The 27,627-nt window shown below is 43.7% G+C and overlaps 2 protein-coding genes across 6 annotated transcripts in view; both read left to right on the top strand.

Annotated features, from left to right (window-relative positions):
- Nucleotides 1–3,188: 3,188 nt before the first annotated feature.
- Nucleotides 3,189–22,688, top strand: srprb (SRP receptor subunit beta). 2 transcript variants are annotated; one of them, XM_080185424.1, is made up of 7 exons: nt 3,192–3,356; nt 11,034–11,128; nt 15,850–15,927; nt 17,168–17,250; nt 18,921–19,057; nt 19,916–19,970; nt 22,147–22,688. In XM_080185424.1, the coding sequence occupies exons 1-7, from the start codon at nt 3,242–3,244 to the stop codon at nt 22,361–22,363; spliced, it is 780 nt and encodes a 259-aa protein (XP_080041550.1). In that variant the 5' UTR covers nt 3,192–3,241; the 3' UTR covers nt 22,364–22,688. The 2 variants fall into 2 exon arrangements, with proteins under 2 accessions (XP_080041551.1, XP_080041550.1); XM_080185425.1 differs by lacking the exon at nt 15,850–15,927 and having other exon boundaries at nt 3,189–3,356.
- Nucleotides 22,689–26,369: 3,681 nt separating this feature from the next.
- dgkd (diacylglycerol kinase delta) overlaps nt 26,370–27,627 on the top strand; it is a 139,159-nt gene continuing 137,901 nt past the window's right edge. For all 4 annotated transcript variants that reach the window (XM_080185423.1, XM_080185422.1, XM_080185421.1 and 1 more), the window contains exon 1: nt 26,370–26,545. In XM_080185423.1, the coding sequence (XP_080041549.1) occupies nt 26,372–26,545 (174 nt within the window). In that variant the 5' untranslated portion in view covers nt 26,370–26,371. The remainder of the gene's footprint in view (nt 26,546–27,627) is intronic.

Here is a 27,627-nt window from a genome sequence, read left to right as displayed (position 1 = left end):
TTATATGTGTGACATACATATCAAGATCAGATTGACAGGCTGTGTCTCTTCTCTCTTGAAGAAGGAAGAAGGCCTAATGGAGGTCTTTGAAATTATTTAAGGTTTGATAAAGTGGATAAAGAGAGAATGGTTCCTCTTGTGGGGAAACACAGAACCAGAGGCCACCAATATAAGATAGTCACCAAATAATCCAGTAGGGATTTTAAAAGAAACTTCTTCACCTAAAGAATGATGAGGAAGTAGAAAAGCAGAATTCCAACAATGTTGAAGATCTGAAATAAAAGCTGGACACGTTGGAAATAAGCAGCATTTATCTGGAGAGAGGGAAACCAAGAGAAAGTTTCAAGTCTATGATTTTTCATCTGAAATGGGAAAAGTTAGATTTTGATCAAGGGATGGATGGGAAAAGGACAAAGGGAAGGTGGAAGGGTAGGAGAAGGAAGAGATTTGACGACTGAATAGTCTTCCAGGCCCAAAAAGAATGAAGATCATGAGGGAAAAGGAACAAAGAAACAAAATATGTGCCTATATTATTTGAGGAATATCCTAGGCCGGATCTCTCAAAGAGGAACTGTTGGCAGATCCAAGTATTTATACTACGTACAGCATGTACAAAGTTGGTTACAGTGAAGGCACATCGCCTCCCAGAGTTGTCCATGTGCTGCACAGAGTGTCGTCACATGACTGACTGACAAAATTGATATATTATCATCTACCTCATAGGTTAGCATGTCCATTCTGTTAACCCTTTGTACTAAACCTCAAACAGGTGTACTGCTGGCTAAGAGCAAAATAAGAAAAGATGGGAGAAGGCACCAGTGGAGCAGAAGCACCAACATGGAATGGTTGGGCCGATTGGCCTGTTTCTTTGCCATATGGCCAATACAATTCCATGTAATTCATTTTGATCAATTTCATACCTGGATAATTTGTGAAACCAAAATCACTGTAAATCAATGACTGTCATTCACTCGTCTCTCCAAAAGAGCTAGAATTTTCTTTTTAAAATCATTAAGTCAGTAATGTTACAATTTGGCCAATGTTAGTGATTTTGGTTTTACACATTGTTGTTATCCAGGTAAGAAGTTGATCAAAATTATGCACCCTCCATCAATTTGGAGGAACAGGAGTCGACCATTCAGCCTCTTAAGCTTCTTCTGCCATTCAATGAGGTGATGGCTGATCTATGACTTAACACCATATGAAATCAGCACATTTTCCTACAATAACTTTGAAGGTCAGTTATAAAGAAGGGTGGCAGTCATTTGGTGGGGGTGGGGCTTGGGTGCATGCAGGAGGTGGCTGTGCATTTCATTTTGTATGATGGTGTAAGACTGGTGATAGAAAAATGACTGTCCATTTTACATCTTGCAAATGGAGGAGAAGGAGTTGTTATAGGATGTGCTGCAGATGCACTTTCACCCATTTGACAATTTAATTCAAACTTGTAAATGGCTCCAAAGCTGTCCACAACGTGTGCCACCTGGAGATGGGAGATATCATTGAGCTATAACAAAGAAATCACTGCGTTACTGGGGAAGATGGGATGATGAAATGTCCAGGAATTCTCCAAATAAAATTGGGAACCTTACCCTTGATAAAAAGCCGAACCCAACGACATCAATTCAATATCCTAATAAAACATTTTTGAAGAGGATCAAAAACCGGAGGCAGATGGAAATTCACATGTGTCTCATGTTACAAGCACTGGATGTTATAAAACAATGATATTTTAAACCTCCTTTAACTTAAAGTACAATGGAGTAGTTTAGAGTGGGGGGATCTGACCTCCTATGAAATCTGCCTGGAGAAATGCCCATGTAACCTTGTTGCTATGGTGATTATTGAAAGTAAGTTGCAAGTTTTAATACCTGGAGACAGGAGGTGGTTATTCCTGCTGCACTCAGACTATCAGAATCAGTCAAACAGAGAGATTTGAGGATGAAGACAGATATTGCTATTCCAAACGGATGAAGTCTTATTTTTGCATTAGTGCTGATGAGGATGGGTTCCTCATTCAAAGAATCAATATTAATGGAGCGTTCAAGACCAAGGGGTCATTGAAGGGTGCCTTACTACTCAAAATCCATTTGTGCTCAGACGATTGAGTGAAGGAACTTATTTAAAAGGATGCTGGAACATTCAGCTTGGTGTGGCAAGGAGAAGATATCCTGTTAAAGTCCAGAGGAGCTTCGGACTGTAAACACAAAACTACAAGTGGGATTTTATGGCATTGCTTATCCCAAAACCATAAAATCCCACTTGAGGTCAACGGACATTTTCATGATCTACCCCTCACCCACTCCGATTCCCAAGGCAGACGGGATGGTAGAATTCCAGCCTATATTTCTGCAGACAGTCTGGTGTAAAGTATAAATGTGATGTGGGATTTTTGGTTGTATTGAGAAATTGATAGGGGAATACTTTTAGTGCATTAGGTGCCTACAAGGTAATATTTAGTCAATGGTGACTGTAGCTTATTTCCCATAATAAAATTCTTAAGACGCGAAATCTTGTTGTGGAATTCTTTATATTGGTCAGTAGGAAATTTATATCTCTATTTAAAATTTATCAATTTCATTGGGATGGTAACAACATTCTCAGCGACATGGTGGCACAGTAGTTAGCAATGCTGCCTCACAGTGCCAGGGACCTGGATTCAATTCTGGCCTTGGGTGATTATCTGTGTGGAATTTGCATGTTCGCCCATGTCTTTGTGGGTTTCCTCTGAGTGCTCCGGTTTCCTTAGTTCACCAACCAAAGATATGTAGATTGGGTGGGTTAGCAGGGTAAATGCACAGGGTTAGGAGGATGGGGTGGCGTACGTGATGGAGAATGTTTCGGAGAATCGGTGCAGACACGATGGGGCAAATGGTCTGATTCTGTACTACCGAGACTCAAAGAACATGATTCAGTCTGCCTGCAAAGCAAACAAACTCTATCTCCCATGATTCAGCGCCGGCCAGGTCCACCTCCCATGATGCAGCGCGGACCGGGATCAATTTCCCATGATGCAGCGCGGGTCGCGTCCACTTCCCATGATGCAGCGCGGGCCGAGTCCCCTTTCCACGATGCAGCCTGGGCAGGGGACCACCTCCCATGATGCAGCGCGGACCAGGTCCACTTCCCATGGTGCAGCGCGGGCTGAGTCCACCTCCCATGATGCAGCGCGGGCTGAGTCCACCTCCCATGATGCAGTGCGGGCCAAACCCACTTCCCATGGTGCCTCACTGGCTCTAAGATGGCGGCGGCCAATTTGCAGCTTTACCTGGAGTCCATCCGCCGGGAGCTGCAGCTTCAGGATCCGAGTGTTCTCGGGGTAGTCGTAGCGCTGGTTGCGGTGCTGGTCACCATCGGTAAGGAAGTTGAAGGGTCGGAGAGCGGCGACAGGGCTGGACCAGGATAGCCAGGTCCAGCCATGTGTCAGCGGGTCCAGGACACGTCTCCAGGAGCCCCCCCTCCCCCACCGCCAGAAAGAAAAACTTCTATTAATCTCTCATCTTTCATTTTTCAGAGTGACCTAAGGAGCCTTAGATCTAGTGCAATATTGTTTGAAACAACTGCCAATTTGTGTACAGAAAAGTTCCATTAATAGTTATGAAATAAATGCCCAGATGGTCTGTTTTAGCTGTTGATTGAAGGATAAATGTTGGCCAGGAGAATTATTTTCTCTTCAAATTGATCTTCCACGTCCACCTGAGGTGGTTGGCTGTGTTCTCATCTGGAAAATGCTGTAGCATTTCTTCTGCCTGCATTGGATGACTCATCTGATGAAGGAGCAGCGCGCCAAAAGCTTGTGATTGCAAATCAGGTTGGACTTCAACCTGATGTTGTGGGACTTCTTCCTGCACTGAAGTGGTTGTTTAGAAATTCAGTGCAGACAGTAGGCCAAATGGTATTAATGATTCCGATTCTGAAGTATCAACATAGATTCAGAAAATGCTGGATAAACTCAAGGTCTGGCAGCATCCATGGAGAGAGATTCAGAGTTAATGTATTTGGTCGGTTCTGTATCTATTTCAGATTCCCAGCATCCACAGTATTTTGCTTTTATGTCAGCATAGATTGTTTACTTGATCGTAATCTTCAAACTTTGGCAAAAGTAATATTCCATGTAAAATACTTAAAGAAAAGCCACTCTTCTTGTGGCCTGGCCAGTGTTTGCTCTTTGAATAATGTAAATACGCAGAATGAAATGTATCCACATATTTGCATTTATGTGAACTAGGATTCATACAATTTGTGAAAGGGTATCATGAGTCTTGCTTTTGCTGAAGTAAATGAATGAGCCTTGGTATTCATACAACTTGAAGTAGGTGATGTGCTGGGACTGAACATTGCCCTTTGACCTTTGCTTTCTAGCCCGGAGTTTGAAGAGGATGCGACAAATGGAAAGAGTGATCCAAAGTTAAGCAGGTGGGGATCAAAAGAGCAGAATTCAAGTCAGGGCTGATAATGTTGGACTGTGACAAAATGTTTCTAATTCTCTGTTGCAGCCTTAACTATTCAGTCTACTAAGATTTGATTTTATTATTGTCACATATATTGTTGTTCGTCCATCGTCATCGATGAGGACCTCAACACCATTAGTCATTTTGAGGCTGGTTGTGGTATGATCGAAGATGACTGATCAGGCCAATTCGGGCACGGAATATATGTTCTGCCATGTGTTGGACAGACTTGTGTAGACACTGTAGTTGTTGCACTGGTGGCTCTGGACTTGCACACTTCGTGCTTAAGTTGTGCTTCAGCAATACACCTTGCTTTGTGAGCTTGACAGCCTTTGTGGATGAGGCAGCACCAGGTAGGGCGGTTTTGGGCCAGCGTTTTCCAGGTAGTTGTGTCAATGTCATGCGACTTCATGGAGGCCTTCAGTGTACCTTTGAAACGTTTCTTCTGCCCTCCATGCGAGTGTCTTCCAGCAGAGCGTTCCCCAAAAAGGAGCTGCTTGGATATGTGCTCGTCTGACATACAGATGTCATGACCTACCCACCAGGTCTGCGCTCTTGTCAGCAGTGTGTGGACTGATGGTAGACGTGCTCTAGAGAGAACTCCAGTGTCTGGTACTTAGTCTCGCCATCGGATGCGTAATACTCTGCAAAGACAAGTCATGTGGAAATGATTGAACTGTCTTGCATGCCTTTGATACACAGTCCATGTTTCACAGGCATACAGGAGGGTAGTGAGTACCACGGCGCTGTAGACCTTCAGCTTTGTTGCTGGGCTGATTCCTCGACGTTCCCATACAGTGGAGCGCAGTCTACCGAAAGCAGAACTTGCCTTTGCTATTCTGCAGTTAACTTCTGTATCAATAGTCACTGCTTGGGAGAGGGTGCTGCCAAGATAAGTGAACTGGTCCACTGCCTGTAGTTTCTGCCATTTGACTGTGATTTTGGGTTCTGTGTATGGTGCATGAGGAGCAGGCTGGTGCATGACTTCGGTCTTTTTAATGTTGATGGTGAGTCCAGAGATGTCTCAAACCATGGAAAATTTGTCCATACTGCCTTGCATCTTTGGCTCTGAGCCAGCACACAGGGCACAGTCATCGGCAAAGAGGAAATCTCTCAGGAACAGTCTCTTTCACTTTGGTAATAGCTTGAAGTCTCCTCAGGTTGAAGAGCTTCTCATCCATTCTGTACTTGAGGCTGATTTCAACAACACTGTCCTGGAAGGCATCATTCAGCATGGCAGTAAACATCACGCTGAACAGTGTGGGTGTGAGCACACAGCCCTGTTTGATGCCATTGGTGACTGGGAATGCCTCAGAAAATTCTCTGCCATCCAGTACTCTGGCCATCATGCCATTATGGAACTGGCGTACCATCTGAATGAATTTGGGGGGGGCGGGGGCAGCCGAACTTTGACATGATCCTCCACAGGCCTTTTGGCTTAGTGTTGAAGGCTTTTGCGAGGTCAACAAAGGTTGTGTAGAGCTTGTGATTCTGCTCCTGACACTTCTCCTGAAGTTGCTGCACAGCAAAAATCATGTCAGTAGTCCCACGACCTTTGAGGAAGCCACACTGTGACTCTGGAAGCAGGCCCAGCTTCAGATGAGTGACCAGACCATTTAGCAGGACTCTTGCAAGGGTTTTTCCTGCGACAGAGAGCAGTGAGATTCCTCGGTGGTTGTTGCATACTTGCCGATTGCCCTTCCTCTTAAAGATGCTTCCATCGTACACCTCTACAATTTTCCTGAGGAATGGATCTTTGCTTCCAAAAGGACTGGAACAACTCGGTGAGCTTCTCAATAAGTGCAGGACCAGCAGCTTTATAGATCTCTTGCAAGTATGGCATCTGCCCCTGGGGCTTTGCCACTGGATAGCTGGCTGACAGCTTTTGTGACTTCAGCTACTACCGGTGGGTCATCCATGGCGCTGTTGATATCAATCTGGGGAATTCTGTCTATTGCCTCATTGTTAATATATGACGGTTGGTTGAGGATGTCTTCAAAATGTTGAGCCCATCTCTGCAGGATCTGAGCCTTCTCTGTAATGAGAATTGTACCATCTGTACTCAGGAGGGGTGAACACCTGAGAGATTGAAGTCCTTAGAGAGTGTTGAGGGCTTCATAGAACCGTTTCAAGTTGTTTCTGTCAGTGTATCCCTGTATTTCATCTGCCTTGGTGCTCAGCCAGGCATCCTGCATTTTACGCAGTTTGTTCTGGACTGTCCTGTGAGCACTGGTAAAAGCGTTTTTCTTGGCAGCTGAAGATGGGTCGTTCTGACAGGCCCGATGAAGACGGTGCTTTTCAACAAGTAGAGCCTGTATCTCCTCATCATTGTCATCGAACCAATCATGCTGCTTGCGGGTAGAGGGCCCGAGCATCTTCAGCGCAGATGTATAGATAGCATCCCTGAAGCATTCCCAGTCGTCCTCAGCACTGCCTGCGAGGTGTAGGTCAGCAAGCTTGATTTTTAAGTCTTCAGCCAGTGCTGAAGCTATGCTGGGGTTCTTTAGCTTGGCCGCATTGATTCTTTTCATAACTTTGCTTCCTTGTGGTCGCCTCTTGGGTCTGATGAGGAGCCTCATTTTGGAGACAATGAGCCTGTGATCTGTCTAGCCGTCAGCACCACACATGGCCTTGGTTACTCTGACGTCCTGCCTGTCTTTTCTCATGACAATGACGTAGTCGATAAGATGCCAGTGCTTAGAGCGGGGGTGCATCCAGGAGGTCATCTTGTTACGGGTAGGCAGATGGAAGGTTGTGTTGGTGATGAGGAGGTCGTGTGCTTCTCATGTCGTCTTTTAAGAATAGGCCGTTACTGTTACACTTGCCCACTCCATGCCTCCCAATGACTCCCTGCCAGATTGCAGAGTCACACCCTACTCTTGCATTGAAATTGCCAAGCAAGATCAGCTTGTTGGTACTGCTCACTGCTGATAGTAGGGCGTCTAGTTTTTCGTACAACTTGTCTTTCATCTCGTCTGGATTGTTCATTGTGGGGGGCATAGGCACTGATCAGGGTCGCTTGACTTCTGTTCTGTAGTGGAAGCTGTAATGTTATAAGCCTTGGGTTGACTAGCAAGTTTCCGAACAAGGTGACTCCTGACAGCGAATCCAACTCCAGCATCACGACGCTCATCGCTGCTGTGACCGCTCCAGAAAAAAATGTATCCACCTCCAGTTTCAGTCAACTGACTTACGTTGGCAAGACGCATTTTGCTCAGGGCTGCAATGTTAATGTTGTGTTTTGCAAGTTCACTGGCAACTAAGGCTGTTCTTCTCTCTGGTCTGTCTGCTGTAGGGTTGTCCAAAAGCGTGCCCAAGTTCCAAGTGCCAATGGTGAGCGGTGTCACCTTGTGTTTTATTTTGTTTGTTTGACCGCAAGATGGGATCCCCGCCAGCCACAGTAAACTGGCCAGGGTCTAGTGAAGCAGGCAATGTTTAGGACACCTTTTCTAGCCGCTTCCTCATTCTACGGAGGTGAGCAGTGTGTTTCTGAAGAGGACTGCTCAGTCCCCCAGGTAGACGAGTTCCATTGCTGCTTCGGTCAGCAGAAAGCGACCATTAGACCTGAGCTGCCTGCATGCAGGTCTGTGACTACAGCTCCCAGTGTATCCACACCTGCTTCGTCACTCGCCTATCACCAAAGGACTTCGAGGGTTGAACGGGACACATGATGGTGTCAAAACTAGCACTTGATTTGGATTAAAGTGAGGGAGAGTTGCGCAGCGTCAGCCTCACTCTGTCTTCCCAATTCCCATCTAGATCCAGCGGCAAGACAAGACGGCTGGAGGTGGGACGAAGCGCAGTGGATGACCAGGACGTTTTCTGTGTCTAGTCCTGCTCTTTGCGTTCCACGACGCTTGCACAGATCACCTACTTGACCGTTGGACCTTCCATTGGTCTCGTCCGCTCAATCCGCTGGACTCTGTCTTCACATGCTGGGATAGACACCTCCCTATCTCACCGAGGGTTGAGACCCAACAGTGACGCTCGCCTGGTTTAGCCGGCTTGTTGAGGCTATTGCCCAGGGTGTGGCTGCTGTCACATGCAAACAGCTATGGGGAGCCACAGGTGAGAGCTGAGTGCCAGGTGGGGACAAAGGATGGACAAACCACCCTGAAAGGATGCAACATATTCCCCTACCAATGGTACTACCCCTCCCTGACACCCCATACATGCCCTGTCACACACATTAGTATAAAGTGAAAAGTATTGTTTCTTGCCAGCAATACAAACAGTGTACATAGGGAAGGAAAAGAGAGTGCAGAATGTAGTGTTACTGTCATAGTAGGGTATAGAGAAAGTGTGAGGTAGGTCCATTCAAATATCTGACGACAACAGGGAAGAAGCTGTTTTTAAGTCAGTTGGCATGTGATCTCAGACTTTTGTATGTTTTTCCCGATGGAAGAAGGTGGAAGAGAATATCTCCATGGTGCGTCGAGGCAGCGGGAAATGTAGACAGTGTCAATGGATGGGAGGCTGGTTTGAGTGACGGACTGGGCTTCATCCACGACCCTTTGCAGTTTCTTGTGGTCTTAAACAGAGCAGGAGCCATACCAAGCTGTGCTACAAACAGAAAGAATGTGAAATCCTAAAGGTAGTGGGATAGAAAGCCATTTATCCAAATTTGCTGATGACACAAAGATAGATGACATTGCAAATAACATGGACGGAATCGTAAAATTACATTGAAATATTAACACGTTAAACAACCAGGTACTAATATTAGCAAGTGTTTGGCCATCCATTTTAGATGAACTGAGTACTTTCTAAATGGTAAAAAAACTAGAAGCAGTTGATGTACAAAGACACTTGGCATATAGATCAATAAAATGTCACACAGGTGCAGAAAATAAACAAAAAGGCAACGGACTGCTTGAAGTTATGCTATTGCCACACAAAGGCCTGGTTAGACCACATTTATAACACAGCAATTCTGGGCTCAACAAGTTAAAAAGGATCTATTGGCCTTGGGAGTGCAGCATTAATCTGTTAGAATCTTACATGGACTACAGGAGGTATGAGGAGTAAATACAGAGATAAGGCTGTATTCCCTGAAATTTGGGTTAAAGATTGATTTGGTCGAAGTTCGCTATTAAAAAGGGAACATCAAGCCTGAATATTAATTTGTTTCAGCAAGAGCAAGACCCATGGTAGCCTTTTTCACGTTACTTAATGAGGGTAAATGGAGAGAAACTGTGTTCACTGATTGAGGGATTTAGGATTAATGGGCATAATGGTCTTTGATGGAGTTGACCACATAATCTTTTTCCAACGCCTCTGGACTATTGTTCAGTTGGGTGGGACTGTGCTTGCCTAATTCCATTTTTGTTTTTTAATTCAGTCATAGTCAGAGCATCTCCTGCAGTTACTTTCTACTCTTGCACCTCAGTGTCTCCAAGACATTATCTTTGACCTTCCTATTTCTCACCTATATGTTACCCCTTTGTGACATCATCTGAAAATACAGCATAATTTCCACATAATGAAACTTGACTCTACTTCACTACCGTTTCTGTTGGCCTCTCCATCAACTATAAAAAATAATCAGAATGCTTGTCCAATATCCTGGATGAGCAGAAATTTCCTCCCGTTAGGTATTGAGAAGACCAAAGTCATTGTCTTGTGTCCCTGTCACAAATCTCTTCCACTCTTCCCCCTAGTGTTGGAGACTAAACCAGATTGTTTGCAACCTTAGTGCCATATTTGACCCTGAAATGAAATAAAATTCCAGCCAGGTATCCACGTCATTGCTCAAACTAACAGTTTTGTCCTTTGAAACATTGTCTCCACTGCTACCTCATTCACCTGTTATTGAAGCTCTCATTTCATATGTGTTATCTCTAGATTTGATTGTAGAAATGCTAGACTCCCTCATACTTCCCTTTGTGAACTGGAGGTCATCCTAAGCTGCTGCCCTAGTCCTAACTTGCACCAAGTTATCTATCACCTATGTTTGCTGACCTGCACCGTCTCCTAGTTAAGCAAAGCCTCAATTCTAAAATTCTCATCTCTGGTTTCAAATCCCTCTGACACACACACACACACACACACACACACACTCGCCCCAATTCTGGCCTTCTGAAGATCCCTGATTTGAATTTCTCCTCTAGTTGAATTTCTCCCTTTGGTATGCCCTCTCTAAACTATCCAACCTCTCCCTCTTTTAAGGTGGCCTTTGACCCAATGGTTTTCGACCCTGTGGCTCAGTGATCTATTTTGTTTGATGGTACTCCAGTGAAATGCCTGAGCTAACGTGATGTCAAAATGCAGCTTGTTGTAGTGATACATTTGAGGCAGACTTTTTGGGATTATATTCAGGGAACACTGCTACCAAAGGGAAGGAAAACTCGGAACTCTCCAACAAATAGCAGTTGACTATGGGTCAGTTGTTAATTTTAAATCCATAACTTATTATTAAAGGTATGAAGGGTTATGGGGCAACAAGGTTGTATGGAGTTAGATCACCAATTGGCAATGATCTCATTAAATAGTCGAACAAGCTCAGGGGGGTAACTGCCCTAATCCTGTTCCTATAATTTAGTGGGTTTATTGCTAAACCATGTTTCCTGTTTTGTTTGCCAGTTCTTTTTGTCCTGTTGAGAAGCAGAAAAAGCAGTCGCCGAGCAGTGCTTTTGACTGGTTTGTGTGATTCTGGGAAGACTCTTCTGTGCTGTCGGGTAAGTCTCTTCCAGGCTCTTTAACAACATTATTTCTATCAAATCAGTTCCCTTGACCTTTTTCAGGTTTTTGCTGCACTACATACCATTCCTAATTGAAAGAATCAGTAATCTTCCTAATCCTCATTACCTCTGAGTGGTGACTAAGCTTTTTGTAATGACCTCCTTCAATTTTACTTCCTTCCTGGTGCTTGCCCTGAATTCTCCTGTTGAGAGTTATCAATCAAGTTCCATATACAGTCTTGCAGCATTCCTGTTTTCCCTTTACACCTGTGAATTAATCCTGCAGCAGAACTGAAAGACTTGCTCCTCTAACTGAGAAAATGGTGTTGTTTCGTAGACAGCTATGAAGAATATGTGGTGAAGCATTGTTTTGTATGCCTTGCTTGGACTGCTCTTCACAATGATGTGAAGTTTTGTAGTTGTGAAGATGAGGAATGTCAGTTTCTTGATGAAAGTGATTATTTATTCCATCAACTGAGATTGTAACACAACCAAAGTTGATGTGAAGGTCCCAGTATAGAACCCTGGCTCAAAAGATCTTAACTGTTTTATCAGACATGGAGGAACAGAGTCAAAGGACCACTAATTAGTTTTAACAAGAAAGAAACATTTATTAAACATTAAAAGTGGATTATATGTTACTCCTTTGCTCCTCCTTTAGCTTAACAATTACATACAGATTTGAAGTTTAACATGGATGATGAAGTCTATTTGAAACTACAAAGATCTCATTAGCTCACAAAGTTAGTATTTGCAGATTTCCCCTCAATCCCCCCAGATGGTTGTCATATGAGGGCAACTCCACCCAAGAATCTTCTCTCATTCACTTTGAATACGTTTGTTTAGCAATTCACATTCCAAAAAATCCAGTTCATGTTGACCAAAAGACGTGTATGACTTGAGCATCCACTCCACTTTTAGCTTTAAATCCATGCAAAGATTTTGGATTAACCCTTTCAGGTTTTCACTGTTATACCAATTCTGATATCCAGTCAGTACATTATAATTTATTTATAGACATAGTAAGACATTTCAAACTTTAGGAATATTTTTAGAAAACCTTTTCTCGAGTATCCTCACCAATTGATTTCTTCTCAGCTTCATCATTTGTCTCTGAACAGAATCATGTTCTATTTCCCAGTTTATTCTTTGTTCCCATTTACTTCAGATCTTTTGGAAACTTTCCTCCATTTCTCTAGTTTCTTAACTAGTTGCTCTTTAGATTTTTGGCAATGGCTGTTTCAACCATAACTCTATCATAGGACTTTTTTTATGGCAAAGCTAAAAGACCTTAGTTCTTTAATCTTCTGGCAGAGCGGAGAGGGAGTTGTTTAATGTCTGCCCCCAACTACTAGCTTTTAGCTAAAATTAAACAATGAAATAAGCTTCTGCTCCCCTTACAGTGCCCCTCTAGTTGCTAAGCAACTATCTTTCTTTATGCCATAGCTTTCTAAACACATTATCTCAGCTGGAATTGAAACAAACCTCCACACACACACTTTTGATCAGCATAAAATCTAACTATAGCTCCCGTCCAGGTATAGAAACATTAAATTAAACCTATTAAAACTATACATTATTTTAAATGTTTATCCTCCCCATTCTCCTGTGTGCTTTAACTCTGAGCAACATTGGAGCAGGAGTAGGCCATTCAGCCCTTTGAACCTACTCTGCCATTCAATAAGATCATGGCTGATCTGATTGTGGCCTCAATCTTAATTAGCTATCAGCTATCAACATCTGTCTAATCTGGCCTTGAATAAATTCAATGACCTAGTCTCCTCTGCTTTCTGGGGAAGAGAATTCCACAGATTAACGATCCATCTTAAACAGAAAACCTCTTATTCTTAAACAGAAAACCTCTTATTCTTAAACAGAAAACCTCTTATTCTTAAACAGAAAACCTCTTATTCTTAAACAGAAAACCTCTTATTCTTAAACAGAAAACCTCTTATTCTTAAACTGTCTACCCTGGTTCTATTCTCTCCCACAATTGGCACATTCTCCTGTTATCCGTCCTATCAAATCACTCAGGATCTGAAATGTTTCAGTAGAATCACTTCTCATTCTTCTAAAAATGCAATGGGTTTGGACCAAATCTGTTCAACCTTCATTCATAAAATAAACATAAACCGCTCATCCCAGGCAGGAGTTGAGTGAATCTTCTCTGCGCTGTTTCTAACGCAATTACAACTTCTTTTCAAATTAGGAGACCAAATCTCTCCTCGAGGCTCAATCTCAGACTAATGAATAAAAGCCTGGGAAGAGGTTTGTATAGACTGACTAAATTCATGATGTCCATGTGGACTGGGCTGTATTTACACTTGTGCCCTTAAAATCATTACAGTATATGCGATCTCTGATGAATTTGCTTTTACGTGGAAAGACAGACTTACGTTGACACAGCATCTTTCACGGTTATCAAGCATTTGAAAGTGATTGATAGCTAATGACATATGTTTTGAAGCATAGTCTCTTTGGAAATGTAAGAAAAATGACAAATTTGCACTCAGCAAACTGTCACAGACAGCAGTCTGTTTTTTTGTGATGTTTTGGGGGATAGTTAACCAGCACATTGGCGATAATCTTCATGATCTTCAGAATAGTGCTATAGGATCTTTTAGATCCACTTGAGCGGCAGGTGGCACCTTTGTTTAACATCTCATCTGAAAGACAGCACCCCCGTATGTCTGTCTCTGTCTCTGTGCAGACTCAATTGACTAAATGGTAACTTCCTGCACTGTAGGAATTCTATGGTATTGTCTCTGTCAAAAGCAAACCTGGAGTTTGGCAGAACATTTGAGGCCAGACCAGGAGAAAGGAATGTGCAGCAGGGCATGGCTTCTCCTGATCAACTATTGTAGCATCAGTTGAAAAAGCTGCTTCTGTGGGTCTTCTGTTGAATCTCAGACGTGAAGATATTCCCTGGATAAACCACTCTCTGTATCCCCATGTCTGTCAACTGTGGGGCAAGAGGCCATGGCTTTGCATTTCTCATTTGGGGTATCAGTTGATAAAGAATCTCTGGTTTATACCTTTTGAAAAGAGGGATTGGTTCTTGAAAATGCATGTTTTTTTTCTCTTTTGAATGCATTCTGCGTTTCACAATCTTGGTGGAAGCTTCTGGATTGCTCGCAAAATTTGACTGAAAATAAGAGGTTAGGATGAGGAAAAGTAAAGTTAGATCAGGAAAGGTGTAAAGAAGTGAAATCTGTTGGGGCAGAAAGCAGGTGGTGGCTCCAATCTTTATACTTTCCAGTTAGGCTGGTTAGCTGAAGATTGCTTCTCAAGCTTTCAGTCTGTGTTTTTTTTCCTTCCTACTGAAGAGTTTTTGTTTGCCTGAATAAAGCTTTTGGAATTTATCTCAAAAAAAGTGAAATTTAATCTTGTTCTATTGTTTGGCTGGATTAAGTGCAGTTGACGCATCCTAGGAAACCACGTGAGCTGCATGAACTGGAATTACTGCCAGCAACTAAATGTTCAGTTCTAGTGGCAAGTAACTCACCTCCTAACTCTTCAAATGCTGTCCCCCATCTATGAGGCACAAGTCAGAAGTGTAATGGAATACTCTATTTGCCTGCATGAGTGCAACTCCAACAACACTTTAAATCATCGAGGACAAAGCAGCCTGCTTGATTGGCATCCCAGTCACAAAGATTTGCTTCTTTCACCACCACTGAACAGTGGCAGCCATGTATACGTCTACATGATGCACTGCAGGAACTCACCGAAGGCTTTTTAGGTAGCACCTTCCAAACCAACTACCATCTAGACAAAGACAGCAGACACATGGGAACCACTCCAAGTTACTTACCATCCTGACTTGGAAATATATTGCTGTTCTGTCACTGGGTTACATTCCTGAAACTCCCTCCCAACAGCATTGTGGATGTACCTACACCACAGACTGCAGCAATTCAAGAAGGCAGCTCACCACCGCTATCTCAAGGATAATTAGGGATGCCCTAAGCCCAAGATTTTGGGAGAGGCTGAGAAACTTTTAAGGAAGGCATTAAAATCTATTTCAGTGGGTGTACATAATGCCATTATGGAACATGTAACTTGTTGAATCTATGCCTTGTTTAAAAGCTTATTTTGAAATCTTAGTCATGGGGAGGTGGGGGTGGTGGTTGGAATTGGCAGAATCCTTTCCCCAAACACCATATGATTTGGTTGCAAAAATTTCTACAAGATGTAACTGCCCATGTAAATATTTGCAGTATCAATGTTAAATATTGAGATAAAAATGTTGCCAGATTATATTTCAATGGGGATTTTTGAGTCATTTCTTGAAGTAAGATTTTGTTTTTTACTATTGTACACAAACTTTTCCAGCAGGGCTCCTGTGAGTTGGCCTGTAGTAAGTCGGGTAATAATGAGGGCAGTGTAATATTTCACTGATAAGGTAGAGTTATGTCCCTCTTGAAAGTTATCAAAGTGAGCTCTGAGTGAATGCATCCTGAGATTGATGTCTGTTCAGGCTGAAGGGCAGAACCCTGTGGAAAAGTCAGTTGCAGGGAGCTGTAGACATTTGACTGTTATTTTCTGGGAGTTTTCTTGTACACTTGAAATCACTTCCAAGAGAAGAGCTTGGAATAAACTTGTTTGCCTAGGATTAATCGATTACAACTCTTAATTCAGAATGAGAACATGTAAAATAAAGAACTTAGGGCCCATAACATTGCAACTCCTCTGACAACTCTTCTTTCTCGTTTCAGTTATTGTCCGGGAAGTTTAAGGTGACACACACGTCCATTACCAGTAACTCTGCATTGTACAGGGTTAGAAATGACAAGGTACAGATGTGGTAATGAACCTCTGCCTCTATATTTATTGAAATAACTAATTGATCCGTCTGGTTCTCTAAGATGGCCCTTGGTTCTTAACAGTGGGAGGAGGAAGAGATAAAAATATGATGCCTTTCTTGTGCTTTAATACCTACAGTATTGGGTAATGGACAAGCAAGAATGATCTTGATGTTGCCAAAATGTAAAAACACGTTTGAAGAAAATGAATGTCATGATGATTGATTTCTCTTGTTGGTATTCACGAGTACATGATGGTTTAAGTGTTGTTGCCCACTCAAACAATGTGGAAGGAAAAACCCTTGAAGTTCCATTATATTAATCACTTTCTATGAAATAATAAGCACTTGTTATTGGTTATTCAAAGCATTTTTTTACTTTCCCTTGTATAATTTTGGTTCGAGTGCAAAGAGAGATCACTCTCCCTCAATGTGTTTCTATTTCTTTTGAAGATGTTGTGAAATATTTGCATTTATATAGCACCTCATCTTATATGTCAGAAACACCCCAGCACCTTGAAGGTCGCAAATTCCTTAGAAATGCATCCTGAGATTGATGTCTGTTCAGGTCTGTTCTTAGGCACGCAAAAACGGCAATCGTTTTGCATATCAGCAGGTCTCACGAACAGCAAGTGAGAAAATGCCAGTTAGTCTGTTCTTGATGTTATAGGGTAGGGATTCACTAGAGAGCAAACTGAAAGGGCCTCAGATGAACATCTTATCCAAAGGTGTGCACCTCTGAGTCCTTTGGTTATTGTTGATTTGGTTTTGGTCAGTTGGCGGTGCTTTCACCTCTCAACCAATAAAGATTAAATCTCACACCAAGGCAAAAAAGCTTAGAGTGGGCTGACAGTTAAAGGAGAATTTTCATATGCATATTATATGATGGCTAAACTATTTCTGTTGAATATGTAGTTAAATGAGAAGTGGGTTTAAATAATAGGCTACCATCATAATGCACTGGTTTACGTTGCTGATTCTAAGTCTTTAGTGCACAAGTTCAAGGCTTCCTTGCATTCCAACTCTCTGAATATTTTGTGCTTAAGATATTATATTCCTTTCCTTGTTCAAATTCTTGGAATGGTACCAGCCTAGCATCAAAAATGGAAAAAAAATCCAGCTGCATCTGAGACGTTGTGGAGTTTGTTACAGGGCTAGCCAAGCAGGCCCTCAGGAACTGAAGATAAGATAAAGCATTGAGGAAACCATTGACTTTGTATCTCTTCTCACAGGGCCCTGCAGTTGCTTTGTATGATCTCCCTGGGCATGAGAGTCTGCGTCTTCAGTATCTGGAGAAACACAAGGGTGATGCCAGGTGACAGGACAGGACTGTGCTTTATATTGTAAAGCTGTGGTAGAAACTTCTCAAAACACTTGTTTATGGTTGGTGTGGAAGTGGGTTAACTTCATGCCGTGGTGATACGACATAGGGATGTTGTCACGAATATCGCCATGGTCATTTAAAGAGTTATTTAAGCAGCAAATTTTACTGCTGAAATTTCAGTCTTTTTGCTCAACGGACTCTGAATCCGCAAAATTCAATTTGTGTTTTTAAAATATCTGATCTCCGTGAACAAGGATAGTGAGTAATGCTCAGATCTGAAGTAGTAATTTGCAATTACAATTAGCAGCAGCTCAGATTTAGTTATATAGTATATTCAATTTGGAAAACTGGCTTAAGGCAGTTCATTAAAATGGATGCTGAGAAGGAAGGCTGTATAAGGAGGTTAAGGCTCAAAGGTGAGCTTTCAGAAGGGTCTTGCAGAAGGAGAAGTATGTGGAGAGGCAGAAAAATTTGGGGTGAGAGGTGCCTAGGTAACCGAGGCACAGGATATCAGTGATTCGGAGGCAAGCAGGGGGAATGCAGATAGAGATCAGAAATAGCAATGTGGTTGACTTTGAAACGACCTCTGAACTGACTGAGCAAACTATTTAATTAAAGGCCAATTAGGGAGGGGCAATTATCCCCAATTTCACTCCTGCCTCTCAGTTTTCTAACCGGGTCAGCAATTTGCCTTCAATCCCATGAACTTCAACTTCAGCTAAACAGTCTCTTGTGGGGGACCTTATCAAATGCCTTCTGGAATTTCATATAAATAATAACCACAGACATTGTATCAGATTACAGCATCTGCAATATTTTGTTGATGCGCTTTACAAATCCATGTTGGCTCTGAACACTTGAAAAATGTCAAGCTTTACCATCCTGCTATCTTTAGTTACATATTCTAGCAATTTTCCAGCAACAGTAACTGGTCTATAATTCCCTGGTTTCCCTCTCTTACTTAAGGTGGTGAAAGAGGCTAACCTTTCAGAGCAATCTATAATGGTGAGGTCATCTAAGGCATACTGAGATGTCAGGCTATAAAATAACCAAATGTATTTGCTTAACCCTCATGTTTAACGTACCATCTCTAACAGATTGAGCACAAGCTTTTCCATCCCCTCTCCAATTTACATCTCAGAAGAAATTTTCAGGATCCTTTGCTCCATCGTCGAAGGATGAGGCTTGTTTCAAAGTTCTCATCAGATTGGCAACCAGGGTCAGTGACCAAGTGTCCACTGCGAGCTGACATGATCTGGGGAGGGGGGGAAGTGGTATGGAAGGTATAGTCCACCTGTTTTTCAAGCAGAGGTTTTAGGACCATGTTAAAAATAAAAGTTGTTTCTTTGAGCTGGTGCATTTACAAATAGTGTGGCTAATCCTATTTTCCCCATTGGAGGCAGTTCCCAGCAATATTACCAATCAGTGAACTATTAAAGTAGTCTGCCTATTTAACACCAGCTTTACCTGCCTCACTCTGACTTTTGTTTGTTTGCCAGGGAGGGGGGTGTTGGTGCATATATTTATACTAATTGTACTTTATTTAATATGTAACAATAACAAGAAATTGGATCCTTTAGGATTAGAAGCAGAATTGTAAAATAAAATGTTGAGGATTCATGACAACATAACACTGGACATAATTCTGTATCTTTCCACAGAGGTATTGTTTTTGTAGTGGACAGTGTGTCATTTCAAAAAGAAGTGAAGGATGTTGCTGAGTTCCTCTACATGTTGCTAACTGATGCTGTGATTGTGAAGAATGCACCTCCACTCCTAATAGCCTGCAACAAGCAAGGTAACGTGAAGGTTGTCCTTTTTTTGACTCTCATGGCTGGGATTGCGGTCGTAGTTCAGTGTTGGAGTTAATCTAATTGTTGTGCGAGAGGCCTGGCATGATGATTGAGTACATTGTAGATTGTTTCCATGTTGATATAATGTACAGATGTGAGAATTTGAGTTTGGGAAGGATCTTAGTTCTGTGTTTTGCTGTGGGGTTAGAGAGATACTTCAGTTCTGCATATTGAAGGTGCTCTGTCTCTGCTGTATATTGAGGTAAATCAGAAAGATATTTGCTAGCTGCCATTCGTGAACTTTGACACACCTGAAGCTATCAATTTTGAGGACGGCGTTGTAAATCCAGATCATGGAACCCCTGCAGTGCAGAAGGGGGCCATTCGGCCCATCAAATCTGCACCAACAACAATCCCACCCAGGCCCTATCCCTGTAACCCCGCATATTTACTCTGCCAATCCCCCTGACGCTAAGGGACAATTTAGCATGGCCATTCAACCTATCTGCACATCTTTGGTGTGGGAGGAAACCCACGGGGAGAATGTGCAAACTCCACACAGCCAGTCCCCCAAGGCTAGAATCAAACTCAGATTCCTGGCACTGTGAGGTATGTAAAACTTAAGTCTAGTGTCTATCTGTTTCAATAGTTTAAAGAATATTTATCTTGAAATCGCACAAAAACTAGAAAGGTGAAGTTATTAGCTTTGGCTGATAGTTATAAATGTGAACATCAAAGTTGCTGTGTGGTCTATCTGTAGAGGTTTCTGAAGCAATATTTGGATTTTGGCTCTCACACAAATGAAATAGTTTGTGTGCACAACAATTTGGGTGGGATTGTAATTTTGTTTTGTTGAATTTCAGATGTGACCATGGCCAAATCTGCAAAATTAATTCAACAGCAGTTGGAAAAGGAACTGTAAGTGTCTGGTTCTTGCAAGGTGCAGCTGTTGGAGTGCACACTAACCAAGGAGGGCTTTATAATTCAGAATTATATCTTTATTTTCTGTTGCCAGTTTGGGAGGGAAACATTGAGTGAGGCCTCCTATCTGTGAGCAGTGAACTTGGGATCTCTGGCTGGATTTCATAAGAAACTCCTTAGAAGACAGTGTGGTGTTTGCAGCATCTTAAAATTGAATATTTTTAACAGCTTAAAGTAAAAGCACTCAGAGCCACAGCTATACCCAAATAGTTTTGTGGAATAAATTTTAAACAGTGAGGTGCTCCATTTCTGTCTGCAGCTTCTAGAAGTTATATGTGACTTTAGCTTTTTTGTGAAGCAGCAGTTCCTTCCATTGCAAAAGTGTAAGCTTCATCCAAATTACTATTTGAGACAACTTAAAATTAGGAGTAGTAAAGAGCCTGGGCTCACTGCACATTAAATTGATTGCGCGGGTTTTCTCCAGGTGCTCCGGTTTCCTCCCACATCCCAAAAACGTGCTCTTAGGCTGATTGGTGTAACAAATTATCCCAAAATTAGTCTTCCCTCAATCTTCCCCGATAAGTGTAGACAAAGGTCATGGGTAGAGGAGGGCACTCATAATGTTAAAATGGTGGCGTGGGCTCGTTGGGCCGAAGGGCCTGTTTCTCATGCTGTGTTGTTCTTTGTAAAGTGTCTTATTGGTGTCTTTTACAGCTCTGTGAAGGTCAGCTGACCACCAAAGGTGCCATACAGTTGCCACTACAGAGTCTGTCTCAAAGCAGCTCCATAAAGTACCCATCAAGTGGAATATTAAACGGATTTCACCCTGAATGTACAAAATAAGAGCAGAAACTATACAGCCTCCTCCACCATTCAACACAATCATTGGTAATGTTGGGCTTCAGCCTGCCCCCCCTCCCCACAGCCCCATGAATCCCTGAGAGATCAAAAATCTGTCTATCTCAACCTTAAAGGTGTTTTAACGGTGGAGTGTCCACAACCCCCTCGGATTGAGAATTCCAAAGATTTACAGAGAATTCTCCCTTGTCTCGATCCAAAATAATTGGCCCTTTATCCTGAGACATGGCCCCTGTGTTTTAGACGCCCCAATCAATTATCTCTGCCCACTTTATCAAACTCCTTCCAATTCTTGTAAGTTTCAATGAGATCACCTTTCATTTTTCTAAACTCCAAAGAATACAGTCCCAATTTACTGTGGGTGTGCTGGGTTAAGATTATCCTTCTGTTTCTGGAGCAATGTTAAATGTCATTATTGCCATCCTGGATTGTTTAACACAGATACATTGCGGTGTCAGTACAACGTGAAACCACTTTGTACACTCAGTACAACCTGACATATGTCTAAAATGGTGATATAAAGCAAGTCAAATCTCCTTCCAAAGTAGATCTACACTCCATTTTCAAATGAGGAAATGTCATCGTAATATTGGATTAACCTGCAGAGAACAACTGTTATTTGACCAATAGTATTGTGCATATTTATTCATCATCTCAAAACACGAATTTCAGTGAATCCTGGTAAATATTTCTAAAATCTTTCATATAAATAAACTTTCCTGATTTTAAACATCTATGCTGAACACAAGTGCATCTGCAGCTTCTTAGTTTATTATGGTCGGTATGTTGGATCTTATTTAAAAATGTGGTGCTAGTTGAAATCACAAATTAGGGCCAAGATAGTCAGCAAATCTCACCATTGGAAATACCAAACGAGGTTACATTTTCAGGCAATATTAGCAAAATAATGGTGCTTTAAAACTGATAAATTATGCACTCATTTGTAATATGTGTATAAATTGACAATCTGAATTCATTTAATCTTAACTGTAAGATATTTACAGTGGAGAGAGGACAGCAGCTAGAGAAGTAGATTTTCCATGCAGTTGATTTATAAAATGCAACTTTAAAAATGGTGCATGTCAACATATATATGCACCTGTCACTGGCATTAAAGTCTTAGTACTCATTTATTTAAGAACTAAATCCATAGTGTGTCTGAACCTTTCTTGTGATTATAAAATGTCTGACACTGACTGCATTTGCAAGTGCACTGTTAGAAATCTCAGTGAAGAGCAAATGAATTACGAGGTTTGTTTTGTCTCTTTTAGGCCTCTAGTTGTTACTTTGCAGTTTTATCTTCTCTCACCCACAGGAACACCCTGAGGATGATTCGCTCTGGTGCGCCAAAATCTCTGGACGGATCTGGCACTGGGAGTGTGTTGCCTCTGGGGAAGAAGGGAAAGGAGTTTGATTTCTCCCAGGCACCGATGAAAATTGAGTTTGTCGAGTGCAGTGCACGAGGGAGCAAAGGGGACAAAGGCGAAGCAGACCTTGGAACTGTGGAAGCGTGGCTCATCAAAGTGGCATGAACAATGAGAGAGTGTAGAAATGGGAGGCATGTCATGCTGCCAGTAGGAGAGAATTGAATCACCGTACGCAATGGCAACATAAGCGGGACTATGGCCAAAGTTATATTTTTAATGCGGAAGGTTCAGACAAATGCAGAATGTTGGCTGCACAATGTTTACCATGGCTGTCTTAATCTGAGCTAGCTGATATCTCTGACATTTCGATGTTCCACAGCTAGAATGTCGATGTGAGTGACGCTTTTTATGTTGTGTGTTGCTGAATTGGCAATGCCACCACCTTGTCTGTTCATAAGCAAATAAAGTAATGGATCTAAATCAACCTTTACAGTAGTGGTGGTGCTGATACTTTATATGAAATGTGTTGGACTGGACAGAAATATAGTAATAGGTATTGAAAATGCACTTATCTTTTGATCCTGTGCTGTTGTATTATGTCAAAAACAATTTCTTAGATTGGTATTTTGTTTGGTTAATATAAGTTAACCACATTTACTTGTTTCTTATTGCCACATATCATTAATGTGACCTTAGCAGTGCCTGATGCAGAAGGTGTTCTCGGCACAGCTTCAGCCACCACTGCAGGGTTTCCTCAGAGTAACATCCTTGGCCCACCCAACTTCAGTTGCATCATCAGTGGCCTTCGGTTTGGCAGTGAAGTTGTTTACTCAAGGTTCCATTGTTTAGCTTCACTTACAACTCCTCCAATTCTGTAGCTGTCCATGTCATGGCCAGAACCTGAATTGAATAACTTTACAAGTTGACATCGTGCAAAGGGAGATGGTAAACATCTCCAGGAGGGAGAAAAACATCAATATAATGGGAACACCATCTCCAAGCCACAACCAACCTGACTTCGACATGAATTACCATTGCTTTGTCACTGGTCTAAGTCCCCATTTAATGCCAGGTGAGAGCACCATTGCAAGGATTACATTAGTAACTTGCCAGTAGATGATCCTCAATTTGGGGAAGATCAGGATGGGCAGTAAGCCTTGCTAGTATCATTGACAGGGTGGTGGGTGCCTGGAGCTTGCTGCTGGGGGAGGGTAGTGGAAGCAGATACGACAGTGTCTTTTAAGGGGCGTCTTGACAAATACATGAATAGAATGGGAATAAGAGGGATATGGTCCCTGGAAGGATAGGGGGTTTTAGTTCAATCAAGCAGCATGGTTGTTGCAGGCTTGGAGGACTGAAGGGCCTGTTCCTGTGCTGTAATTTTCTTTGTTCTGTTGTTCAACTGAAGAGACAGCACCGATGGTAGAGCAATTAAAATTGGGCTTGTTAAGAAACCAGAATTAGATGAGCAGACATCTTGGAGGGTTTTGGGGCTGAAGGAGATTAGAGAGTCAAGGCTATGGTCTGATTTGATGTCAAGGATGAGAATTTTTAGTCAGTGGGGATAATGAACGAGATTCAGTGAGGATTGGGTGTCACGTGGTTTTGGATAATCTCAGGTTTGCAGAGGGCAGAAGGTGAGGGCACAGCCTGGCCTGTATTGGAAAGTCAAGTTGGGAGGTAATAGAGTTTGCAGCAATAGATGTGCTGAGGCTGAAGTGTAACTGAGGCAGAAAATGGTGGCAAAAAGGATAGACTAGACTGCAGCCATCCTCAAACTTTTTGTTTAAATCTCTGAACCTATTCGGAAATCTGCATGTTAGGGTGTTATGGTTTTAGCTGCTGTTTCCATATTAGCAATCTAGTGAGAATCATGGAAACTTTAATGCACTAAGGAGCTGTTGCCAACCATCTATCTAATCTTAAACTTACTGTACGTGCATTAAAACTGAGATGTGGACAAGTGATATAAACCAGACATAATAAGCAAAAATTAATACCTAACAATGAATTTGCTCGATCGGCTTAGAATTTAAAGAATGTAATATTTTGAGACCTCTAGCCTGAGTGTTTTCTTTGGCAACTCTGTATTCTTGTTCATGTCAATCTCTGCTGCCTTAGAATCCCTACAGTGCAGAAGGAAGGCCTTTGGCCTATCGAGTCTGCACTGACCACCATCTCACCTAAGCCTATCCCCATAACCCCATGCATTTACCTTAGCTAGTCCCCTGACACTCCAACAATTTACCATGGCTAATCCACCTAATCTGCATATTTTTGGACATCTGTCAGAAAATGGTGGAAGTGAGGTCACTGCATATTTTTGAGGGAGAGGTAGATTTTTGTTAGATGAGGGAATCAAAGGCTACCGAGGGTAGATAGGAATGTGGGATTCAACACAGACATATCAGCCATAAAGGATGAGGCAGACTTGAGGGGCTGAACGATCCACTCCTAGTATTTTGTATGTTTGTAAAGTCTGAGCAGCCTAGCTACTAGTGTTCGTCAAAGGTGGTGTAGCTAGTGATATGGGTACAAAGGTGAGGGTTATCAAGTTTGGAAAAATCTTCTCTTTCTTCTTTGCCTGAAGCATTCACCTCCCGCAATTAGTATTTGTTGTTGTTACCGTGACAATCCACTGAAAGAAGAACAAGAGTTTCTTAACTTGGGTTTTTTTTAAGAAAAAGGGACTTCTATATTTTCCAAGGGGCCTGTTCTAAAAGGTGTGCATAATCCTGAGCTAGCTGTGGACTTTGTGATCGGGGCACTATTTCAGTTAAGGTATTGCATCAGTTAAGGTGTTTGCATTGAAACTCTCTGTTCGTTGAAGTGGATGAAATATATTTTTGATGGGAATTCGAGCTCCGAGAAGGTGTGCGCCTTTCCTCCTGGGTTACAGCTTGGGTTCCTAAGCTTTGAACCACAATACTAACTCCCCTTTGTGGTGAAGATGTTCCTCTCTTGACCAATTTGGTGACAGGCTCCTCTCCATAAAGGAGAAACTCTGCTTAGATGATTCTGCTTTTTGACTTGGCCATGGGTTATCCTGTAGAGAGCTCTGACAGCTCTTTGGTTTGTGATTTTATTCACCTGCTAATTCGGAGGTGAAAATGAACTCACTGAAGGAAGGCTTTGGTCCTACTTGCATCTCCAACCAACTGGTGTGGATCCACCACATCCTACATAAAGGCTAACATTGGCCTTTTGGCATGGATCAAGCCCAGGATAGGGTGCAATGTCTTGCCTCATCAACTTGTATCTTATTTGTTTTTCTTGTAGGGTCCAAGAATTGGATTCAATTTGAATTTAAGTTTTTAGAGCAAGCAAGGAGGTGGATTCAATTCTGCTGGCCCACTCTAAAAATTAGCTTCGTAACTTGTAAAGAATGGAGTTTTTTAAAGAAAGGCCAATATTCCATAGACTTTAAGAGTGTAGCTGTACAAAGAGGTTCTGGTGAAATGAGTGGACTGCCTGTTTAAATTTATTTGTGAAAAGCCAGTATTACATTTTGCTGTTTTGTACTTCCGTCCTTATTTCACAGAAAATTGGGAAAGTTGTTAATTTTAAATGTATTTCTAATATATTGAAGTGGAACCCAATTGTCAATCTCTGAACTTTGCATTGCAACATTGGTTCATCCCCATTCCACGCGCCCCCTGACAGCGTTTCCGGATACTGAAATGATTTGGGGCTCCCTCTGGCGGCGGTTCCCGGTACAGCACGCGTTCGCTCTCCTCCTGGCGGTAGAGTGCTTTCGGTTTCCCCCTGGCGGCCAGGTGGCAGTAATGCGGGCTCTCTGTTTCCCCCTCATGGCCGGATGCCGGTATCGCAGGCTCTCGGTTTCTGCCTGGCGGCCTGATGTCCGTACAGCGGGCTCGCCGTCCTCTGGTGGCGGGATGCCGCTACCGCGGGCTCTCCGTTTCCCCCTGGTGGCCGCATGCCGGTACCACGGGTCTCTCGGTTTCCCCCTGGTGGCTGGATGCCGGTACCGCGGGCTCTCCGTTTCCCCCTGGCTGCAGGATGTCGCTATCGCGGGCTCTCCGTTTCCCCCTGGTGGCCGGATGCCGGTACTGCGGGCCCTCCGTTTCCCCCTGGTGGCCGGATGCCGCTACCGTGGGCTCTCCGTTTCCCCCTGGCGGCGACGTTGGAGTGAGGACCCCGGTTGCTGCGGTGATGATGGCGGCTCGGGAAGCGCAGGCCGCCGGCTCCGGCTGTGAGTTGGGGGCCCGGGAGCGTCTCGCCAGCGGCAGCACAGTAGGAGATGAGTCATCAGACAGCGAGGCCGAGCACGAATCCGCGCAGAAACTGATCCGCAAAGTGTCCACCTCGGGTCAGATCCGCAGCAAGGTGAGGCCGGGGTGGGGGCAGCAAGACCGGGAACACGGCGGCTGCAGCTGGGGGGAGGCCGCGGGGGGCAGGCTGAGGATCCAGAGAGGGAGCAGAGCCCGCGACACAACTCGGGAAACAGCGCCCAGATCCCGGGAACAATCTCCCTGGGTCCAGTTCCCGGGAATAACCTGTCCCTGGGTCCAGTTCCCGGGAATACTGTACCCCTTGAATAATAGGAATAATCTGTCCCAGGGTCCAGCCTCTGGGGGTAGTCCGTCCCAGGGTCCAGCCTCTGGGGGTAGTCCGTCCCAGGGTCCAGCCTCTGGGGGTAGTCCGTCCCAGGGTCCAGCCTCTGGGGGTAGTCCGTCCCAGGGTCCAGCCTCTGGGGGTAGTCCGTCCCAGGGTCCAGCCTCTGGGGGTAGTCCGTCCCAGGGTCCAGCCTCTGGGGGTAGTCCGTCCCAGGGTCCAGCCTCTGGGGGTAGTCCGTCCCAGGGTCCAGCCTCTGGGGGTAGTCCGTCCCAGGGTCCAGCCTCTGGGGGTAGTCCGTCCCAGGGTCCAGCCTCTGGGGGTAGTCCGTCCCAGGGTCCAGCCTCTGGGGGTAGTCCGTCCCAGGGTCCAGCCTCTGGGGGTAGTCCGTCCCAGGGTCCAGCCTCTGGGGGTAGTCCGTCCCAGGGTCCAGCCTCTGGGGGTAGTCCGTCCCAGGGTCCAGCCTCTGGGGGTAGTCCGTCCCAGGGTCCAGCCTCTGGGGGTAGTCCGTCCCAGGGTCCAGCCTCTGGGGGTAGTCCGTCCCAGGGTCCAGCCTCTGGGGGTAGTCCGTCCCAGGGTCCAGCCTCTGGGGGTAGTCCGTCCCAGGGTCCAGCCTCTGGGGGTAGTCCGTCCCAGGGTCCAGCCTCTGGGGGTAGTCCGTCCCAGGGTCCAGCCTCTGGGGGTAGTCCGTCCCAGGGTCCAGCCTCTGGGGGTAGTCCGTCCCAGGGTCCAGCCTCTGAGAATAATCTGCTTTTTGGTCCTATCCATGGGAATAATCTGCCCTGGGATCCATGCTCTGGGAATAATCTGTTTCTGAACCCATCCACAGGATGTGCCACAAAATTTGCCCTTAA

The sequence above is a fragment of the Carcharhinus amblyrhynchos genome, chromosome 3 (assembly GCF_965287045.1).
Source record: "Carcharhinus amblyrhynchos chromosome 3, sCarAmb.v2.hapA, whole genome shotgun sequence".
NCBI classification, from domain to species: domain Eukaryota; kingdom Metazoa; phylum Chordata; class Chondrichthyes; order Carcharhiniformes; family Carcharhinidae; genus Carcharhinus; species Carcharhinus amblyrhynchos.
This window is presented reverse-complemented; position numbering and strand designations above follow the sequence as displayed.

What these genes read in the sequence shown, in the direction of transcription:
- srprb (XM_080185424.1), top strand. Translation starts at nt 3,242, where the DNA reads ATGGCGGCGGCCAATTTGCAGCTTTACCTGGAGTCCATCCGCCGGGAG. An exon ending in TGCGGTGCTGGTCACCATCG is followed by an intron (nt 3,357 to 11,033) that starts GTAAGGAAGTTG and finishes TTTGTTTGCCAG; the next exon opens with TTCTTTTTGTCCTGTTGAGA. An exon ending in ACAGGGTTAGAAATGACAAG is followed by an intron (nt 15,928 to 17,167) that starts GTACAGATGTGG and finishes CTCTTCTCACAG; the next exon opens with GGCCCTGCAGTTGCTTTGTA.